This window comes from Grampus griseus, assembly GCF_964374135.1.
Source record: "Grampus griseus genome assembly, chromosome: 7".
In the NCBI taxonomy this organism is placed as follows: domain Eukaryota; kingdom Metazoa; phylum Chordata; class Mammalia; order Artiodactyla; family Delphinidae; genus Grampus; species Grampus griseus.
The window spans coordinates 103,440,896-103,462,720 of record NC_139001.1 but is presented as its reverse complement, the minus strand read 5'-3'; the positions used below and the strand labels follow the sequence as shown (position 1 = coordinate 103,462,720).

Here is a 21,825-nt window from a genome sequence, read left to right as displayed (position 1 = left end):
CACAGGAATTTCTTCACATGGCTTCCGAAGATGTGACCATTACGGTTCGCCTCATTCGTTCATTTGAGCATCGCAATTTCAGACCTGTAGTATATTATGGAGTTCATTTGGACCAAACTGTAAAGGAATTTATAGTATTTCTAAAGCAAGGTATGAGACATCTCAGCCACTTTGTTTTATTAGTGTTTTGAAAAATATTGTTGACTATTAGAATGATAGTAATCTTTAAAAAACACTTGGAAAGATATTAACCTGTGTTCTAAGCCAGGTGTGAGGCTGGCTTCTGCTCTGGGCCTTGGCATCAGCGGCAGTGTTTCCCTGAGGCTTATTTAGCAACATGTTTGCCCTCATCAGAGATTGTCACTATCATGTTTGGCTTCTCCCTTTTTTAATTAAAAAAAAAATTAAGGTCTGTGTTTGCTTGTAACAAACGGGTTTATGTATTTGGAGACTGATTAGTAAGAGAATGTAGTGTTACCCGGCTGAGCACAAGAGGGCCTTCTGGGGAGTGTGACAGGAAGGTGGCAGGCCTCTGTACAGCCAGGAAATCATGAGAGCTGCTGGTCATTGTGGGCACAGAAGTGACAGGCAGCCTCACTGGTGCTACCGTATCATTTCAAGCTTAACATACAGCAGGCTTGAATTTAGTCTTCATTTTGATTGGTCCTTTGTGGGTTTCTAACCTCTGTTTTCAATTACTGAAGTGTTCCAATCATCAACATTTGATGAAACATCTAGAATAAGCTTTTATTATTATCTTATGATATAATGTACAGATCTTTGTGTACTGTTCTGTGAGTTTTGACAGATGTAGTACTTTATATCCAACTTAATTTTTAAAAACTGACATAATTTCAGACACGGAAAAGTTGCAGAAACTCCTGGATGCTCTTCACAGATTCCCCAAATGTCAACATTTTGTTAACATTTGTTTTTCTCTCGCCTCCACCTTCCCCCTTCCTCTCTTACTCTCCCACTTCATTCTTTTCTCTGAACCTTTTAGAAGTATGTTGCAGACATGATTCCCTTTTACCTCTAAATATTTCAGTGTGTATTTTCTAAAAACAAGGAATTCACTTACATAAACATAGTACAGTGATGAAAATCAGGAACTTAACGTTGAAACAATGCTATTATCTACTTTACAGACCTTATTGAGATTAATTAATTCCTTTAATCTGAGTTAATTTCTTTATCCTGGAGTCTTTTATTGTATTTCATCACATTGGCAATTTTGAATAGTACAGTCCAGTTATTTTGTAGAACGCAGGTGGGTTTTTCCGGTGTTTTCTCATTATTAGATTTAGGTTATGCTTTTTCTCCCCTCCACAGTTTCCCCTATTATTAACATCTTACATTAGTATGCTGCATTTGTTGCAATTAATGAAACAATATTGATGCATTATTAATTACAGTCCATAGTTTATTCAGGTTTCCTTAGTTTTCAATTTCAAATCATTGAAACAATGCTGACTTCTCGGTGCATTTACACCAGGATGCACATGCTGTCGACTGCCCCCATTAGTGGCAATGGTGACTTTAATCAGTTGGTTAAGGTGATAACTGCCAGGTTTCTCCACTGTACATCTTTATTGTAATTGAAAATTAACTTGTAGGGGTATATTCTGAGACTATGTGAATGTCCTGTTGCTTCTCAAACTTTCATCCACTAGTTCAGCATCCTTTGATGATTCTTGCCTGAATCAGTTATTATGATGATGATTGACAAATGGTGATTTTTCTTATTCCATCATTCCTTCTAGATACATTAATTGTTTTTCTACAGTAAGGAAGAGCTTTTTACCCTTCCCGCCCATTCTCACCCCCCGCCCCATTTATTTAATCTTTTGTTTATATCACTGTGGACTCAAGGATTCTTACTTTATTCAAAGGATTATAATTCTTTACTATGATTATTTTATTCTGATGCTCTAATCATCCCCATTTTGGCTGGCGGTAGCCCCTTCAGTCTGGGTCCATGTCCTTTTAACATGTCCCCAATCCTTCTTTGAGCACTTCCTTACTTTTTGGTCTAAGATGTTCCAGACATGTCCTGTTCTTTCTCTGCCCCAGTCCTGGGATCAACCATTTCTCAGAGGAGCTCTGATTCTATTACTGGAGAATGTTATTGGGAGACCAACATCTTGTTTTATGTGTGTGGAATGTAAGTGTGTATAGCTAACTTTAAGAAATGTAGTTAATTCTTGACATTTTATTTCCTGATTGACTTTGTAAAATTTCTAAACTCTTCTCCCTTACTTTTTTTTTTTTTTTGTCTAATCTTGAGTGGTTTCACTGCTCAGTATTACTTGCTTAAGAAGAAAGTGAGGTATATAAACCCATAGGGAAAACGAACTAGTCAGTCGACTTGTTATGGAGAGATTGAGAGCTGGCACTGAGATACTGCCAATTAAAGAGGGTCCTGCTTTTGAAAAGATATCGCCAAAAGCATATTCAGGTTTTGAAATAAAAACAAATCCCTACATTTTTTATTTTAAAATCTTTGTGTGTGTTATGGGTTACAGTGTTTCTTACTGTTACTACAGTGAGTGCTGTGGTGTTCTTGGTACAGTGCAGAATAGGTTCTCTGAAGTCCTTGAGAATAAGATGTAATCTTCAAGCTGCTCCAGTGCCGCCAGGGGCAGATGTATTCTCCCGGGGGTCACTGTGTTCTTTCCTTCCCAAGTACCATAGAATGCTCCCCATTAGAGCAGTGGTGTGGATCAGCTAGATGCTCAGCCCAGCCTACTCACATCTTTCACCTGTGCTACTAATAGTATATCCACTACTTGTTTCTATTGTGCATGTGGGAAATGTGTTCCACTGATTAAAAGGTAAACTTTGGGGTTCAGACCTTTTTGGCTTGTGTGCTCTCTGCCTATCTTTGTCATCTGATTTGAGGTACTGTGGGACTCTGCAAAGCTGGTGAATTTACCCTTTATGAACTGTGTACATAACAAAGACCAAATAGCTTATTGCTGAGAAATTTTTGAACTAATAATAATAATAGCAAGCATTACTATGTATCAGATACTGTGCTAAGAACTCTAAGTAGGTTATCTCATTTCATCCTCACAGCATCCTTCTAAATTAGGAACCGTTATTATCTCCATTTTACAGATGAAGAAACTAAGGAACAGAGAGAGAAGTGAAGAAGCTTGCCTGAGATTACATGGCTAATACAAGGCAAAGCTACAGCCCAACCCGGGCTGTTCAGCTGTACATCATGCACTCCTAAACACGACACTAAGTTGCCTCTTTATTTTTGTCTACTGCCTTGCTGGCTTAAGAGGATCCCTGAAGTAAATGGATTCACTCAGTGTCAAAAGAGTCTTTGAATTTAGTTCATCTTGCTCTAGTGTTTTTTTAAATTGAAATATCGTTGATTTACAGTGTGTCAGGTGTACAGCAAAGTGATTCAGTTATATATATATACATATTCTTTTTCAGGTTCTTTTCCATTATAAGTTATTACAAGATATTAAATATAGTTCCCTGTGCTATACAGTAGGTCCTTGTTTACATATTTTATATATAGTAGTGTGTATCTGTTAATCCCAAATTACCAATTTATCCTTCCCACCCCTTACCCTTTGGTAACCGTAAGTTTGTTTTCTATGTCTGTGAGTCTTTTTCTGTTTTGTAAATAAGTTCATTTGTGTCATTACTTTAGATTCCACAAATAAGTGATATCATATGATATTTGTCTTTATCTGACTTACTTCACTCAGTATGATAATCTCTAGGTCCATCCGTGTTGCTGCAAATGGCATTATTTCACTCTTTTTTATGGCTGAGTATATATATGTATATGTCTTCCATTATATATGTACCACATCTTCTTTATCCATTCATCTGTCGATGGACATTTAGGTTGCTTCCATGTCTTCGCTATTGTAAATAGTGCTGCTATGAACATTGGGACGCATGTATCTTTTCAAATTAAGAGTTTTCATCTTTTTCAGATATATGCCCCAGAGTGGGAATGCTGGATCATAGGGTAACTCTAGTTTTAGTTCTTTTTTTTTTTTTTCTTTTTTTGTGGTACGCGGGCCTCTCACTGTTGTGGCCTCTCTCATTGCAGAGTACAGGCTCCGGACGTGCAGTCTCAGCGGCCACGGCTCATGGGCCCAGCTGCTCTGCGGCATGTGGGATCTTCCCAGACCAGGGCACGAACCCATGTACCCTGCATCGGCAGGCGGACTCTCAACCACTGCGCCGCCAGGGAAGCCCTAGTTTTAGTTCTTTAAGGGACTTCCATACTGTTCTCCATAGTGGCTGCACCAATTTTCATTCCTACCAACAGTGTAGGAGGGTTCCCTTTTCTCTACACCCTCTCCAGCATTTATTATTTGTAGACTTTTTGATAATGACCATTCTGACTGGTCTGAGGTCTGGTCTGACTGGTCTGACCTCATTATAGTTTTGATTTGCATTTCTCTAATAATTAGTGATGTTGAGCATCTTTTCATGTGCCTGTTGGCCTTGCTGTAATGTTTTGAACACTTAAAGCTGGAAGGATGTTTGACATTGTGGCATAGCGAATCTTGTACACAGACAGAAATGTTTATTGTGGTGAATGACCTTTTGGGGTTATTTTAGATGCCTTCTTGCCTTTCTAGCTGTTTTTTTCTTATTATAGTCACTTTTTGCCATCCATAGCTTAACCTTGTCTCTTCCCATAATTGTCTGTATTTCTCCCTTAGCCAAGAAACTTTGGTTAAGTTTGATCCATTCTGCATTGAGAATCATTGTACCACTACTCCATGCCATTAAAATCTAAAGCTGTATAAATATAGTACATAAGTATAGTAAATATAAACTAACACTTACAAATAAGTATAAATATATCAATAATAAATACTTGAGATTATATTTATATGTAAGCATATAAATATAACAAAACAAATAAATCTATTATTAACATATCTGATGTTAATCAGATATTCTGAACACAGAGGTACCATATATTACCTTATATAGATGACAAATTTTCTAGATTCAGAATAAATAAACGAACCAATTATCTAGATAATATGACATTTTAATTATTCATTGATTTGGAAGCATTTTAATACTTTGTAATACTTTAGATCTTGATTCTGAATGTAAAATTATTTCATCTGTTAAACAGAGGAAAGCTGTGGGGATTTTATCCAACCTTCCAATTCAGAGCTCATTCTTCATACCCTGTTACTCCTGGTGATGTGTTACTTTGTAGAGCAGTCTATTCTATTGGGTGACTACTAGCATAGTTAGAAAGATTTTCTTTATCTTTTTAATTTTTATATATTTGTTTATATCTAATTCTCCCCTCCACAGTTTCCCCTATTATTAACATCTTACATTAATATGCTGCATTTGTTGCAATTAATGAACCAATATTGATGCATTATTAATTACAGTCCATAGTTTATTCAGGTTTCCTTAGTTTTTACTGAGGTCCATTTTCTGCTCCAGGATCCCATCCAGGATACCACATTACATTTAGTTGTCATGTCTCCCTAGGCTCTGTGAACTGTGACAATTTCTCAGATTTTCCCAGTTTGATGAGTTTGACAGTTTTGGGGAGTACTGGTCAGGCCTATCATAACATGCCTCTCTGTTGGAATGTTCCTGATGCTTTTCTCATGATTAGACTGGGGTTATGGGTTTTTGAGAGGAAAATCACAAAGATAAAGTGTCACTTTTATCACATCATATCCAGGGCACCTACTTTCTACATGATTTATGACTGTTGATGTTGACCTTGATCGCTTGGCTGAAGTAATGTAGGTTTCCCCACTGTAAGGTTGCTCTGTTGTCTCCCTGCTCATAATGTACCCTTTGGAAGGAAGTCACTATGCACAGTACACAGTTGAGGAGTGGGGAGTTAATTTACTTGGAATTCTTTTGCATGGGAGATTTTATTTATGTTGTTACTCAAATTATTCTAGATTTGGTCATTGGAAACTCTTTCAGTTGGCTTCTGTGCCCCTTTGACATATGCCATCTGTGTGTAGTTCTGGTACTTTAAGATGTTCCAGGCTAATTTTGTATATCCTGAGCCAGTCCTAGAATCAGCCATTTCTCTAGGAGCCCTGGTTGTTTTATTGGAGAATGGTATTAGAAGCCAAGATCTGAGTGCTAGGTATACTCTTTATTACTGGGGTTTCATTTCTTCTAGGCTCTCTTAACTGACAGAGCAAAGAAATATATGAACCTGTATACTTATGCATAGGTGTAAATATTTTCATGTTTACCATCTGAATCTGTATGTTAAACATGAATTCTTACTGATGTTTCCAACTCTAATCCATTATCACGTGGATCATTCTGGCCTTCTCCCCTTGCTTATCTGTACATCCCCAATCCAACAGTGAGGAACCTGACTCCTAACATCTGCCATTCCTTTACTTACTTGTTTAATTCCAGTATACAGGTATAGCTGTATCAGAGTGGTTAATTGGTACTCTGTGGGAAACAACGTGATATTAACTAGAGTACAGTGCTTTTGTGCAGTTCCTTTTGCCTTAATCTTACAAAAATCTATTCATTGACAAAGTTATTTAGGTCAGCGCCATTTTTTCACCCTCTTCAGTAAGATTATTTCATCTATTTGCAGTACAGCTGTATTCTCTTGTCACCCTCTGCATTCTTTCCTGGGATCCCCTGTCCTCCTAAATGTGTTTTTGTTTTTTGCTTTGCGTACATTAAGGTTCACTCTTTGTGCTGTTAAGTTCTATGGGTTTTGACAAATGAATTATCACACAGAATAGTTTAAGTGCCCTAAAAATCCTCCAGGCTTCACCCATTCATCCTCTCTTCAAGCCCCTGGCATCCACTGATCTTTTTACTGTCTCTAGTTTCGCTTTTTCCAGGATATCATGTACTTGGAATCATACAGTATGTAGCCTTTTCAGACTGGCTTCTTTCCCTTAGGAACATGCATTTAAGGCTCTTCGGAGTCTTTTCATGGCGAGTCGCATCTTCTTAATCCCCTTCATCTGGAGCAGCCCCCACCTTCATTTATCTGTCATCGCATTGATTTTTTTTAAAGGAAAATCCAGGTCTGTGTTTTATAGAATGCCCCACAACATGGATTTGTCTGATTGTTTTCTTATGATTAGATTCAGGTTAAACATTTTTGGCAGGTTTACCATGTAGCTTGCAGATCTACAAACCACAACCTGTGGGGTCAATCTGACCTGCCACCTGTTTTTATAAACAAAGTTTATTGAAACACAGCCACACCCATTTGTCTACATATTATATGTACTGCTTTTGTGTTTCAGTGGCACTTACACAGTTGTGACAGACTGTATGGCTCACAAAAAACTAAAATATTTATTCCTGGTCTTTACAGAAATAGTTTGCTGATCCCTGATGTTGGTGATTCCTCCTAGTTGCATCTCATCAGGAAGCACTTGGTATTGCTTTGCCCCACTATTGGCGGTATTTATTTATTTATTTAACAAACTGGATCACCAGTTTATTACAAAAGGATAAAACTCAGGAACGGCCAGGTGGAAAATATGCATAGAACAAAGCATGGGGAAAGGGTGCAGAGCTTCCATGCCCTCTCGGAGTGCGCCATTCTCCCTGGTATCTCCGTGTGTTCACCGACCTGGAAGTTCTGGTGATACGTATTTAGGTCATTTGGTTAAGGTGCTGCCTACCAGATTTCTCTGTTGTAAAGGTATCTTTCTAACTAATAAGTAGTGTGTGGAGCGATAAACATTGAGACGATATGCATGTGTTGTTTCCAATAGTTTTAGTGTCTATTGATGATCCTTACCTGAATCACTGGTGGTTGCAGAAACTGGGATTTTTTTCTAACTCTGTGACTACTTCTGCATTTATTATCTGGCATTCTTCTGTAAAGAAGCACTCCCTTGGTGCCCCTCCTATTTAGAAAGGAACGGGATAATTTTGTAGTAGCAAATTCGTAGCACATTATCACCTTATCACAAAGGGGCCATTCCTTCAATACAGTGTTGAGGTGATGGTCTCTTGTTTGTAGTAGAAAATGTACTGTAGATTCTTTAGTTTAAATACTTAACTCTATAAATTTGAAACATAAAATAATACTCTATCTTTTGTGGCTATGACAACAAAATGAAAATATAATGACGAAGAAGGTATGCTAACTTAAGGATAGTTAGTGCTTACCTCTGGGAAGGAGGTTAATGGGACTACAGAAGGACATAGAAAAGGTTTCAACTGTATCCATAATGTTTTATTTAACAAAAAAATAGTAAAGATCTGAAGTAGTTATGACAATATGTTAACATTTGTTAAATTTGGTTGATGGGTTAAATGAACTTTTGTTCTATTCCCCATACTTTTTAATGTTTAGATTATTTCATGATTAAAGTAAAAAACATCTTGATATAGCTTAACTTGGAAGTCTTACTCTAATACCTGATAGAACCCTTCATCAGGGTAGAATGTTGGCACAGTGTTCTGATTAATGTTAGGTCTTTGGTATTCTTGCCTGTACAGATTAGTCATTGAATTAGTCAGTTTCTTTTTTTCCCTTAGGTGTTTGTGCTTTCCTAAAAATCTTTAAATGTAGATCCAGCATCTAATAAAAAATTACAAATTATACCACTTCTATTTTTAGAGCCTTTACTATGAGGTAAAGAATTATTTTGTTGTCCATTGGTACTTTAATAATTTTCCAGACTTTGTTGATTTCTGTATTGAAACATGTGTTTTAACATCTCAGACTCCTTTGTGGCATCCTAATTGCCAGCAGTATATTTATTATGTTGCCTTATTTTTCTCATAATTAATTTTTCTGTGGATGCCTTTTATGGGGACCTGAATGAATGAGTAAAATTACTGGTTGCCTTCTACTGAACTTTCCAATAATGAAATACTAAGTGGGTTTTTGCAGAATTTTGCAATCCTGAACTCTTCTGTAAAATTTCATTAGATTCCAAAGTTAATAAGTTCAAAGGTGGGAAAACATAAAGTGAAAGAAAAACTTAGTACAAAGTAGGAAATCATTTTCAGAATATAATAAATATGTTACAGCCTTTTGCTTTCAGCCAAGGTGGAGTAACAGGGACTGAACTTTTTCTTTGAATTGAAACAACTGAAAAACTGTGCAAAATACATCAAACAGTGATGTTCAGATATTGGACATCATATAGCACGAGATGGGATAGCAGAAACAAACAAGGTGGCCCCTATGATTGTGCCATCTTACTGCGGGAGAGAGCATGTAGACCACAGAGCAGGGTGGGGGAATCCAGGCAGAGGCTGGAGAATTCTATGAGTTTATGAGTCACAGCTGGCATCCTGGAGTGGAGTCTGGACAGAGTTCACAGGGCAGAGTACTGGAATGGAACGACTTGTACAAAGTGAGAGCTCTAAAGATTTGCAGAGCCTGAATCTTCAGTTGAATACGATCAGCATGTGTGTGTAAGGAAGCCAGGTAGAGAACCGCCTGACGGTAGAAGGCAAAATACTCAGAGCTCATGCAGGGCTGGGAACAGTTTGTAGTTACACCAGTCAGGATGGAAAACCTTGTAATTAATAGGGTATTGGGTGGAGTATCTAGAAAGGTATTGCTGCAGTAGTAGGGCAAAATTAACCCTTGGCTAAATTCTGATCTTCTCTTACCTAACAAAGCTCAAAAGTAAGACTCAAAAGGATGTTTCCAAGTAATTTCACTGTGTTCCAGAACAAAGCTCAGTATGTTTATAGGAATACAAATATATCCAGTATTCAACAAGATAAAACCCACAATGTCCTGCATCAAATCAGAACTTACCAATCATGTAAAGAAACAAGAAAATGTAAATCATAATTAGGAGAGAAATCAATCATTTGAAACCAAACCAGAAATGCTGTGGATGGTAGAATTAGCAGACAATGACAATTAAAACAGTTATTATGACTATATTGCAAATGTTCAAGAAAGTAGAGGAAAGATTGCGCATGTGACAGATGGAAGATATGAAAAAAAAAAAAAAAAGAAGAAAAGGCCCAGATTGTCCAGATTGAACTGCAGATGAAAAATACCATGTCCGAGATGTATATGCACTGATTAGGGTTAACATGTAGATCAGATGGGCGGAAGAAAAGATAAGGAAACTTGAAAATATAGCAACAAAAACTATCTAAAATAAAGCACAAAGAGGTAAAAGACTGAGAGAAAAATAAATAGAGCAGTAGGGGGGTATGGGGTAACTTCCAGTAGCCAAATATACATGTAATTGGAGGCCATGAGGAGAGGAGCTGGGACAGGGGAGGGAAGACCTATTTGAAGACATAATGATTGAAATTTTACAAGTGTGGTGAAAGCTATAAGCCTACATATCCAAGTAGTTCAACAGATCCCAAGGAAAAGAAACATGAAGAAAGCTATACCATGGCATAGCATAATCAAATTGCTTACATCTGGTAATAAAGGTAAAACATTAAAAACAGCCAGAGTAAAAAGGACACATTACATAAAAGGAATAAAGATGAAAACAACAACAGCCTTCTCATCAGAATCAATGCATGCCAGGAGACAGTGGAGCATCATCTTTAAAGTATTGAAGGAAAAAAAGTCAACCTAAGATTCTGTTCCTGTTTTTCAGAAATGAAGGCTTGTCAGACATACAAAAGCAGAAAGAGTCTAGCACCAGGAGACTGAACTATAAGAAATGCTAAAGGATCTTCTTCCAACTGAAGGAAAATAATACCAGATGGAAATCTGGATGCACACAAAGAAGTAGTACTAAAAATTCGTAAATGAGGGTAAACAGAAAATGCTTTTTTTCCTTATTTTAAAAATATTTTTAAAAAGATATTTGACTATTTAAAGAAAAACAATAATCTGCTGTGGGGTTTATGGAAAATATATGGCAGCAATAGCACAAAGGCCAACAAGGGAGAAATGGAAACATGCGGATATGATTCTTTTACTATATATGAAGTGTTACAGTATCTCTTGGAGGTAGACTGATAAGTTAAAGATATTTACTAAAAACCTTAAAGCAAATACACACACACACACACACACACACACACACACACACACACACGAATTAAAGAATTACAGCTAATAAGCCAACAAAAGGGGAATAGAGTAGAATCATAAAAAACTGTCAAATAGTCAATTTAAAAGAAGGTAAAAGAAGCAACAAGCATATATTGTACAGCACAGAGAAATATAGGCATTATTTTATAATAACTTTAAATGGAGTATAATCTGTAAAAATATTGAATCACTATGTTGTACACCTGAAACTAATATTGCAAATCAACTATACTTCAGAAAAAAAAAGAAAGAAAGAAAGAAAAAAGGAAAGGGAGATGATAGTTCTGTTCTTTTCTAATCTGTCATGGAAACAGTTTGGAGATTCCTCAAAAAACTAAAACCAGAACAACCATATGATCCAGCAGTTCCACTCCTGAGCATGTATCCAAAGTAGATGAAAACGCTAATTCAGAAAGATACGTGCACCTCAGTGCTCATTGCAGCATTGTTTACAAAAGCCTAGACATGGAAGCACAACCCAAGTGCCTATCATCTGCCTTTTCTTAAAAAGGTAATTCAGTTCATGCATCTTAATTTAAAATTATTCTTGGTTGCTTCATATTGTGTCTATGATCTCTTAAATCCTTAGGTTTTGTTTTTTTATCCTGATTGCTACTGTTAAGCCATGTCTCCCAAGTGAAATTTCGGGAGGTAGTTGGGTTTTGGACTTAGGCAAAGGGCATTCTCTTCCTCTCCCAGTCACTAGGCAAAGGACATTCTCTTCCTCTCCCAGTCACACTGTCTTTCTCTCTCCTCCTAACTGATTTCTCCTTGGTCTCTCTCCTGTGCTCCAGACTCAGTTTCGCCTGCTAAACTAACAACTTCTTTTGTGTTTCTACTTGGTACCTACAACATCACATTTTGTAATGATTGCTCACCAGCTGTCCATGTGCTCATTTAGATAGAACTCCTGACCAATATGCTGGAGGAGAAAGTAATAGATGTCAGTTCTAGGACAGAGCATCTAAGATCTGGTGTCTGGTCCTCCTGCTTACCCCTACCCAAGAGACCATGGATGCCTTGTCTTTCAGAAGGTGCAGAAGTTTTGAACACTGTTTATGTGGTTAAATTTCTCATCATTTAAATAGTTTTATGTGTCTATAGTCAAATACCTTAAAATGCTTTATATTGAAAAAATAAAGGAAAGTGGAAGAGGAATTAAAGAATAGATGGACAAATAAAAAACAAATAGCAAAATGGTAGGTTTAAACCCAGCTATATCAATAATCACATTAATTGTAAGTGGTTTAAACACCCCAACTAAAATGCAGACATATAACAGGAAGTCTCAATTACAAGTTGCTTGCAAAAAATGTATTTTCTTGTATATAAAGATAAAGATCAGTTAAAGGTAAAGTTATACTATGCTAATACTAATCTAAAGAAAGCTGGAGTGACTGTTAATTTCAGAATAAAGAATATTACAGGGATAAAGGCTCTCAATTTATTATGATAAGGCATTAATTAGTCAAGAGAACATAATGATCCTAAATGTTTATGCACCTAACAACAGAGCCTCAAAATACATGAAGTCAAAACTAGTAGAACTACAAGGAAAATTAGGTGAAGCTGCAATTATTGTGAGAGATTTCATCACCCCTCTCTCAGTAATTGATGGAACAAGTAGAAAATTAGTAAGGATATAGAAAACTTGAATACTATCAACCTAAATTGACCAAATTGATATTTAAAAACACTCTATCCAACAATAGCAGAATATACATTCCTTTCAAGTGCTCAGAGAGCATTTACCAAGAGATCATATTCTGACCCATAAAAACAAATCTTGATAAATTTGAAAGGATTTGAGTCATGCAATGTTTTCTTTTTTCTGGGTTTATGTTTTAATATGCATGCTTCTGATGTAACTTTTTTTTAAATAATGGGTTTATTGAGATGTAATTCACATATGATAAAATTCACGTTTAAAGTGTACAATTTAGGGGTCTATAGTCCATTCACAAAGTTGTGCGATCATTACCACTGTCTAATTCCAGAACATTTTCATCGTGCCAGAAAGAAACCCTGTACCCACTAGCAGTCATTCCCCTTTCTCCCCTTCCCCTAGCCTCTGGCAACCACTAATTTACTCTCTGTCTCTGTAGATTTTCCTATTCTGGACTATGTTTAACTTTTTGAAGTGTAAAAAAGAATTCTTTTTTTTTTACCACCCCATCCCGCCACATTCCCCCCTTGGTGTCCATATGTTTGTTCTCTTACATATCTGTCTCAATTTCTGCCCTGCAAACCGGTTCATCTGTACCATTTACTAGGTTCCACATATATGTGTTAATATATGATATTTGTTTTTCTCTTTCTGACTTCACTCTGTATGACAGTCTCTAGATCCATCCACGTCTCAACAAATGACTCAATTTTGTTCCTTTTTATGGATGAGTAATATTCCATTGTATATATGTACCACATCTTCTTTATCCATTTGTCTGTTGATGGGCATTTAGGTTGCTTCCATGACCTGGCTATTTTAAATAGTGCTGCAATGAACATTGGGGTGCATGCGTCTTTTTGAGTTATGGTTTTCAATGGGTATATGCCCAGTAGTGGGATTGCTGGATCATACGGTAATTCTATTTTTAGTTTTGAAGGAACCTCCATACTGTTCTCCATAGTGGCTGTATCAATTTACATTCCCACCAACAGTGCAAGAGGGTTCCCTTTTCTCCACACCCTCTCCAGCATTTGTTGTTTGTAGATTTTCTGATGATGCCCATTCTAACTGGTGTGAGGTGATACCTCATTGTAGTTTTGATTTTCATTTTTCTAATAATTAGTGATGTTGAGCAGCTTTTCATGTGCGTCTTGGCCATCTGTATGTCTTCTTTGGAGAAATGTCTATTTAGGTCTTCTGCCCATTTTTGGATTGGGGTGTTTGGTTTTTTTAATATTGAGCTGCATGAGCTGTTTATATGTCTTGGAGATTAATCCTTTGTCCATTGATTCGTTTGCAAATATTTTCTCCCATTCTGAGGGTTGTCTTTTCGCCTTGTTTATGGTTTCCTTTGCTGTGCAAAAGCTTTGAAATTTCATTAGGTTCCATTTGTTTATTTTTATTTCCATTACTCTAGGAGGTGGATTGAAAAAGGTCTTGCTGTGCGTTATGTCAAGAGTGTTCTTCCTTTAAGAGTTTTATAGTGTCCGGTCTTACATGTAGGTCTCTAATGCATTTTGAGTTTATTTTTGTGTATGGTGTTAGGGAGTGTTCTAATTTCATTCCTTTACATGAAGCTGTCCAGTTTTCCCAGCACCACTTCTTGAAGAGACTATCTTTTCTCCATTGTATATGCTTGCCTCCTTTGTCATAGATTAATTGACCATAGGTGCGTGGGCTTATCTCTGGGCTTTCTATCTTGTTCCATTGATCTATATTTCTGTTTTTGTGCCAGTACCATACTGTCTTGATTACTGTGTAGTATACCCTGAAGTCAGGGAGCCTGATTCCTCCAGCTCCATTTTTTTTTCTCAAGATAGCTTTGGCTATTCGAGGCCTTTTGTGTCTCCATACAAATTTTAAGATTTTTTTGTTCTAGTTCTGTAAAAAAATGCCATTGATAATTTGATAGGGATTACATTGAACCTGTAGATTGCTTTGGGTAGTATAGTCATTTTCACAATATTGATTCTTCCAATCCAAGAACATGGTATATCTCTCTATCTGTTGGTATCATCTTTAATTTCTTTCATCAATGTCTTATAGTTTTCTGTGTACAGGTCTTTTGTCTCCCTAGGTAGGTTTACTCCTAGGTATTTTATTCTTTTTGTGGCAGTGGTAAATGGGAGTGTTTCCTTAATTTCTCCTTCAGATTTTTCATCATTAGTGTATAGGAATGGAAGAGATTTCTGTGCATTAATTTTGTATCCTGCAACTTTACCAAATTCATTGATTAGCTCTAGTAGTTTTCTGGTGGCATCTTTACGATTCTCTGTGTATAGTATCATGTCATCTGCAAACAGTGACAGTTTTACTTCTTCTTTTCCAATTTGTATTCCTTTTATTTCTTTTTCTTCTCTGATTGCCGTGGGTAGGACTTCCAAAACTATGTTGAATAATAGTGGTGAGAGTGGACATCCTTGTCTTGTTCCTGATCTTAGAGGAAATGCTTTCAGTTTTTCACCATTGAGAATGATGTTTCCTGTAGGTTTGTCATATATTGCCTTTATTATGTTGAGGTAGGTTCCCTTTATGCCCACTTTCTGGAGAGTTTTTGTCATAAATGGGTGTTGAATTTTGTCAGAAGCTTTTTCTGCATCTATTGAGATGATCGTATGGTTTTTCTTTCCTCAATTTGTTAATATGGTGTATCACATTGATTGATTTGCGTATACTGAAGAATCCTTGCATCCCTGGGATAAATCCCACTTGATCATGGTATATGATCCTTTTAATGTGCTGTTGGATGCTGTTTGCTCGTATTTTGTTGAGGATTTTTGCATCTATATTCATCAGTGATATTTGTCTGTAATTTTCTTATTTGTAGTATCTTTGTCTGGTTTTGGTATCAGGGTGATGGTGGCCTCATAGAATGAGTTTGGGAGTGTTCCTTCCTCTGCAATTTTTTGGAAGAGTTTGAGAAGGATGGGTGTTAGCTCTTCTCTAAATGTTTGATAGAATTCATCTGTGAAGCTATCTGGTTCTGGACTTTTGTTTGTTGGAAGATTTTTAATCACAGTTTCAATTTCATTACTTGTGATTGGTCTGTTCATATTTTCTGTTTCGTCCTGGTTCAGTCTTGGAAGGTTATACCTTTCTAAGAATTTGTGCATTTCTTCCAGGTTGTCCATTTTATTGTCATAGAGTTGCTTGTAGTAGTCTCTTAGGATGCTTTGTATTTCTGTGGTGTCTGTTGTAACTTCTCCATTTTCATTTCTAATTTTATTGATTTGAGTCCTCTCTTTTTCTTCATGAGTCTGGCTAATGGTTTGTTAATTTTGTTTATCTTCTCAAAGAACCAGCGTTTAGTTTTATTGATCTTTGCTGTTGTTTTCTTTGTTTCTATTGCATCTATTTCTGCTCTAATCTTTATGATTTCTTTCCATCTGCTAACTTTGGGTTTTGTTTCTTCTTCTTTCTCTAGTTCCTTTAGGTGTAAGGTTAGATTTTTTATTTGAGATTTTTCTTGTTTCTTGAGGTAGGCTTGTATAGCTATAAACTTCCCTCTTAAGACTGCTTTTGCTGCATCCCATAGGTTTTGGATCGTTGTGTTTTCATTGTCATTTGCCTCTAGGTATTTTTTGATTTCCTCTTTGATTTCTTCAGTGATCCCTTGGTTATTTAGTAACATATTGTTTAGCCTCCATGTGTTTGTGTTTTTTACGGGTTTTTTTCCCCCTGTAATTGATTTCTAATCTCATAGCATTGTGGTCAGAAAAGATGCTTGGTATGATTTCAGTTTTCTTAAATTTACTGAGGCTTGATTTGTGACCCAAGATGGGATCTATCCTGGAGCATGTTTTGTGTGCACTTGAGAAAAAAGTGTAATCTGCTGTTTTTGGATGGAATGTCCTATAAATATCAATTAAATCTATCTGGTCTGTTGTGTCATTTAATACTTGTGTTTCCTTATTTATTTTCATTTTGGATGATCTGTCCATTGGTGTAAGTGAGGTGTAAAAGTCACCCACTATTATTGTGTTACTGTCGATTTCCTCTTTTATAGCTCTTAGCAGTTGCGTTATGTATTGAGGTGCTCCTATGTTGGGTGCATATTTATTTATAATAGTTATATCTTCTTCTTGGATTGATTCCTTGATCATTATGTAGTGTCCTTCCTTGTCTCTTTTAACTTTCTTTATTTTAAAGTCTATTTTATCTGATATGAGTATTGCTACTCCAGCTTTCTTTTGATTTCCATTTGCATGGAATATCTCTTTCCATCCCCTCACATTCAGTCCGTATGTGTCCGTAGGTCTGAAGTGGGTCTCTTGTAGACAGCATATATATGTGTCTTGTTTTTGTATCCATTCAGCAAGCCTGTGTCTGTTGGTTGGAGCATTTAATCCATTCACATTTAAGGTAATTATCGCTATGTATGTTCCTATGACCATTTTCTTAATTGTTTTGGGTTGTTTTTGTAGGTCTTTTTCTTCTGTTGTGTTTCCCACTTAGAGAAATTCCTTTAGCATTTGCGTAGAGCTGGTTTGGTGGTGCTGAATTCTCTTAGCTTTTGCTTGTCTGTAAAGCTTTTGATTTCTCCGTCAAATCTGAATGAGATCCTTGCCGGGTAGAGTAATGTTGGTTGTAGGTTCTTCCCTTTCATCACTTTAAGTATATCATGCCACTCCCTTCTGGCTTGTAGAGTTTCTGCTGAGAAATCAGCTGTTAACCTTATGGGAGTTCCCTTGTATGTTATTTGTCGTTTTTCCCTTGCTGCTTTCAATAACTTTTCTTTGTCTTTAATTTTTGCCAGTTTGATTACTACGTGTCTCGGCGTGTTTCTCCTTGGGTTTATCCTGTATGGGACTCTCTGCGCTTCCTGGACTTGGGTAGCTATTTCCTTTCCCATGTTAGGGAAGTTTTCGACTTTAATCTCTTGAAATATTTTCTCTGGTCCTTTCTCTCTCTCTTTTCCTTCCAGGACCCCTATAATGCGAATGTTGTTGCGTTTAATGTTGTCCCTGAGGTCTCTTAGGCTGTCTTCATTTCTTTTCATTCTTCTTTCTTTATTCTGTTCCACAGCCGCGAGTTCCACCATTCTGTCTTCCAGGTTACTTATCCATTCTTGTGTGCCTCAGTTATTCTGCTATTGATTCCTTCTAGTGTATTTTTCATTTCAGTTATTGTATTGTTCATCCGTTTGTTCTTTAATTCTTGTAGATGTTTGTTAAACATTTCCTGCATCTTCTCGATCTTTGTCTCCATTCTTTTTCCAAGGTCCTGGATCATCTTCACTATCATTATTCTGAATTCTTTTTCTGGAAGGATGCCTATATACACTTCATTTAGTTGTTTTTCTGGGGTTTTATCTTGTTCCTTCATCTGGTACATAGCCGTCTGCCTTTTCATCTTGTCTCTCTTTCTGTGAATGTGGTTTTTGTTCCACAGGCTGCAGGATTGTAGTTCTTCTTGCTTCTGCTGTCTGCCCTCTGGTGGAGATGGGGCTATCTAAGAGGGTTGTGCAAGTTTCCTGATGGGAGGGACTGGTGGTGGGTAGAGCTGGCTGTTGCTCTGGTGGGCAGAGCTCAGTAAAACTTTAATCCACTTGACTGCTGATGGGTGGGGCTGGGTCCCCTCCCTGTTGGTTGTTTGGCCTGAGGCGACTCAACACTGGAGCCTACCTGGGCTCTTTTGTGGGGCTAATGGCAGACTCTGCTAGGGCTTACACCAAGGAGTACTTCCCATAACTTCTGCTGCCACTGTCCTTTTCCTCACGGTGTGGCAAAGCCACCCCCTGCCTCTGCAGGGGACCGTCCAACACTAGCAGGTAGGTCTGGTTCAGTCTCCTATGGGGTCACTGCTCTTTCCCCTGGGTCCCGATGCACACACTACTTTGTGTGTGCCCTCCAAGAGTGGAGTCTCTGTTTCCCCCAGTCCTGTTGAAGTCCTGCAATCAATTCCCACTAGGCTTCAAAGTCTGATTCTCTAGGAATTCCTCCTCCTGTTGCCGGACCCCCAGGTTGGGAAGCCTGACGTTGGGCTCAGAACCTTCACTCCAGTGGGTGGACTTCTGTGGTATAAGTGTTCTCCTGTTTGTGAGTCACCCACCCAGCAGTTATGGGATTTGATTTTATTGTGATTGCGCCCCTCCTACTGTCTCACTGTGGCTTCTCCTTTGTCTTTGGAGGTGGGGTATCTTTTTTGGTGAGTTCCAGTGTCTTCCTCTGTACTGTTGTTTTCTGACCACAGTGGAATTAGGTTAGAAATCAGTAACAGATATATCTCTGTAAAATCCCCAGGTACTTGGAAACTGAATAACACAGTTCTAAATAACCTATGGATAAAAGCAGAGAAAAGGGAAACTATTTTGAACTGAATAAAAATGTATACACAATTTTTCAAAATTTGTGGGAATCTGGTGAAACAGTACTGGGGAAAATTTATGGTACTAAAAATGCCTAATGTAAAAAAGAGAAGAGGTTTCAAATCAGTGATTTCAGCCCTTATGTTAAGAAACTAGAAAAATAAAAGCAAATTAAACCCAAAGTAAGCAGAATAAAAGAAATAAAAAAGATCATAGCAGAAAATAGAAAAACTATAGGGAAAATCAATAACAGCCAAAGCTGATCTTTGAGATTAATAAAATTGATAAAGTGCTAGCCAGTCTAATCAGGAAAAAAATAAGAGAGAGAGAAGACACAGGTTATCAGTATTAGGAGTGAGAGTTGTTATATCACTACAATTCTCTACAGAGTTTGAAAGAATAATACAGGAACATTTTTAACAACTTTGTGCCATAAATATGTTATCCTAGGTACATGGAAAAATTCCTTGAAAGACTCAACCCAAACTACCAAATCTCACTAAACAGGAACAAACAACCTGAATAATTCTGTTTTTTAAAATGAACAGTAACTAAAATACATTTTCACAAAGCAAACTCCAGTCCCAGATGGCTTCACTGGTAAATTCTACTGTACATTTAAGGAAGAAATAATCTCAATTCTACAGAAACTCTTCCAGAAAATAAAAGAAAAGGAATTATTATTATTATCTCATTCTCTGAGGTCATCCTTATCCTGATATCAAAATCAGAGAAAGCAATTAGGAAGGAAAAAAAAAAAAAAGCTGATAACCAATAACTTTCATGCATAAAGATGTAAAAATTCTTAATAAAATTTTAGCAAGTCAAGTCCAACAATATTTAAAAAGGAATAATACATTATGCCCATGTGGGGTTTATCTTAGGAATGCAAGGATGGTTTGCCATTCAAAAATCATTCAGTGTAATTCATCATATTATAGATTAAGAAAGGAAAACCATGTATTTATTTCAATAGATGAAGACAAAATGCTGCATCCACTTCTGTTAGAAACTTTCAGTAAAGTAGGAATAGAAGGGAACTTTCTCTACCTGATTAAGGATATTTATGAGAAACTGATACCCTATATCATACTTAATGGTGAAAAACTGAGGGCTTTTCTCCTATTATAAGGAACCAGGCATGGTGTTTTTTAGAAATCACTTCTATTCAACACTGCATTGGAGGTTCTAGCCAGTTCAGTAAGACAAGAAAGAGAAATAAATGGCATCCAAATTAGAAAGAAAGAAAATGTTATTATTCACTGGTGACATGATTATCTATGTAGAAAATCCTATGGAGTCTATAAAAACAGTACTGGAACTAGTAAGTTGAGCTTAGCAAGGTTGAAGGATATAAATCAATATACAAAAATTAATTGTGTTACTAGCAATATATAGTTGGAAACTGAAAAAGAATAATAGCATCAAAAAATATGAAATAGTGTATAATCGATAGAGCTGTAAGAACTTTACACTGGAAACTCCAAAACATCACTGAGAAATTTTAAAAGACCTAAGTAAATGGAGAGAAAGACTGTGTTCATAGATCAGAAAACTCGATATGGTTAAGACACCATGACTCCTCAAAATAATGTGTGGATTCCAATGCCAATGAAAATCTCAACAGACTTTCTTTTTTCCTTCAGGTAATGTCAAACTTATCCTAAAGTTTATAAACAAGTTATTCTAACTTGTTCAGAAATTATAAGGAAAATAGAAAAGACCTATAATAAATAAATAAATAAATATATAAATAAGTCACAAAAAGTTGGAAGACTTAACACTATCTGGTTTCATGACTTATTACTATAATGCTATATCAGGCAAGATAGTGTGTGTGGTATTGTTATATAGATGACATATATATCAATGAAAAATAGTCCAGGAATAGTCCTACACGTATATGTTTAATTGGTTTTTGAGCAAGGCATTTTAGGGGGAAGAGGTCATCTTTCTAAAAAGGTGTTGGAACAACTGGATATCCATATGCAAATAAATGAACTCAACTCTTACCTCCTACGATACACAAAAACAATTTTTGTTCAAGACCTGAATTTGAAAGCTGAAACCATAAAACTTCTGACAGAAAACATAAGAGAAGATCTTAGGGACTGATTTTGGTAAAATTTCTTAATACAGCACAATAAACAAAAAAGAAAAAAACTTAGGCTTCATCAAAATTAAAAAGTTTTGCTTTTTAAAATATACTTAAGAAAATGAAGAGGCAAACCATAGACTTGGAAAGACTTTGTAAAACATAAACAAGCGATTTGTGTCTAGAATAATAACTAGAAAAGAAACCAAGCTGTTACCACTCAGTAATAAGACATACAACCTAATTAAAAATGGGCAAAATATTTGAACACGCACTTCATCAAAGAAAATGTATGGATGACAAATAAGCATATTCAGTGATACTCATCATCACTGGTCTTTAGTGAAATGCAAATTAAAACCATAGTGAGAGCATAACACACCCACTAACATGACTGAAATGAAAAAATTTTAGAAATTAAAAACTAGTTTTCAGCTAGGATGTGGAAGAACTGGAACTCCTTATATGTTGCTAGTGGGAATGTTAAAAAGGTACCACTTTGGAAGATGATTTGGCAAATTCTTAACAAGTTAAACATGCACCTACCATACAATCCAGCCAATTCCACTTGTAGGTGGAATGAAAACGTTCTGAGACGTACAGAAATGTACGTCTGTCCACGTATGAATACTCATAGCCTTATTCGTAGTGGTACAAAATGGGAAACACCCTTTTTCATAAGGAAGTGTTTGTTCTTTTTCTCCTCCTCTTCAAGCATTTTTATATGTAAAGCC

The 21,825-nt window shown here is 36.5% G+C and overlaps 1 protein-coding gene across 2 annotated transcripts in view; it reads left to right on the top strand.

The window, feature by feature from the left end:
• Positions 1-21,825, top strand: part of LOC309824917 (UPF0538 protein C2orf76 homolog) — an 86,281-nt gene that overhangs the window by 33,168 nt on the left and 31,288 nt on the right. For both annotated transcript variants that reach the window (XM_082658224.1, XM_082658225.1), the window contains exon 3: positions 6-150. In XM_082658224.1, coding sequence (XP_082514350.1) covers positions 18-150 — 133 coding nt within the window. In that variant the 5' untranslated portion in view covers positions 6-17. The remainder of the gene's footprint in view (positions 1-5; positions 151-21,825) is intronic.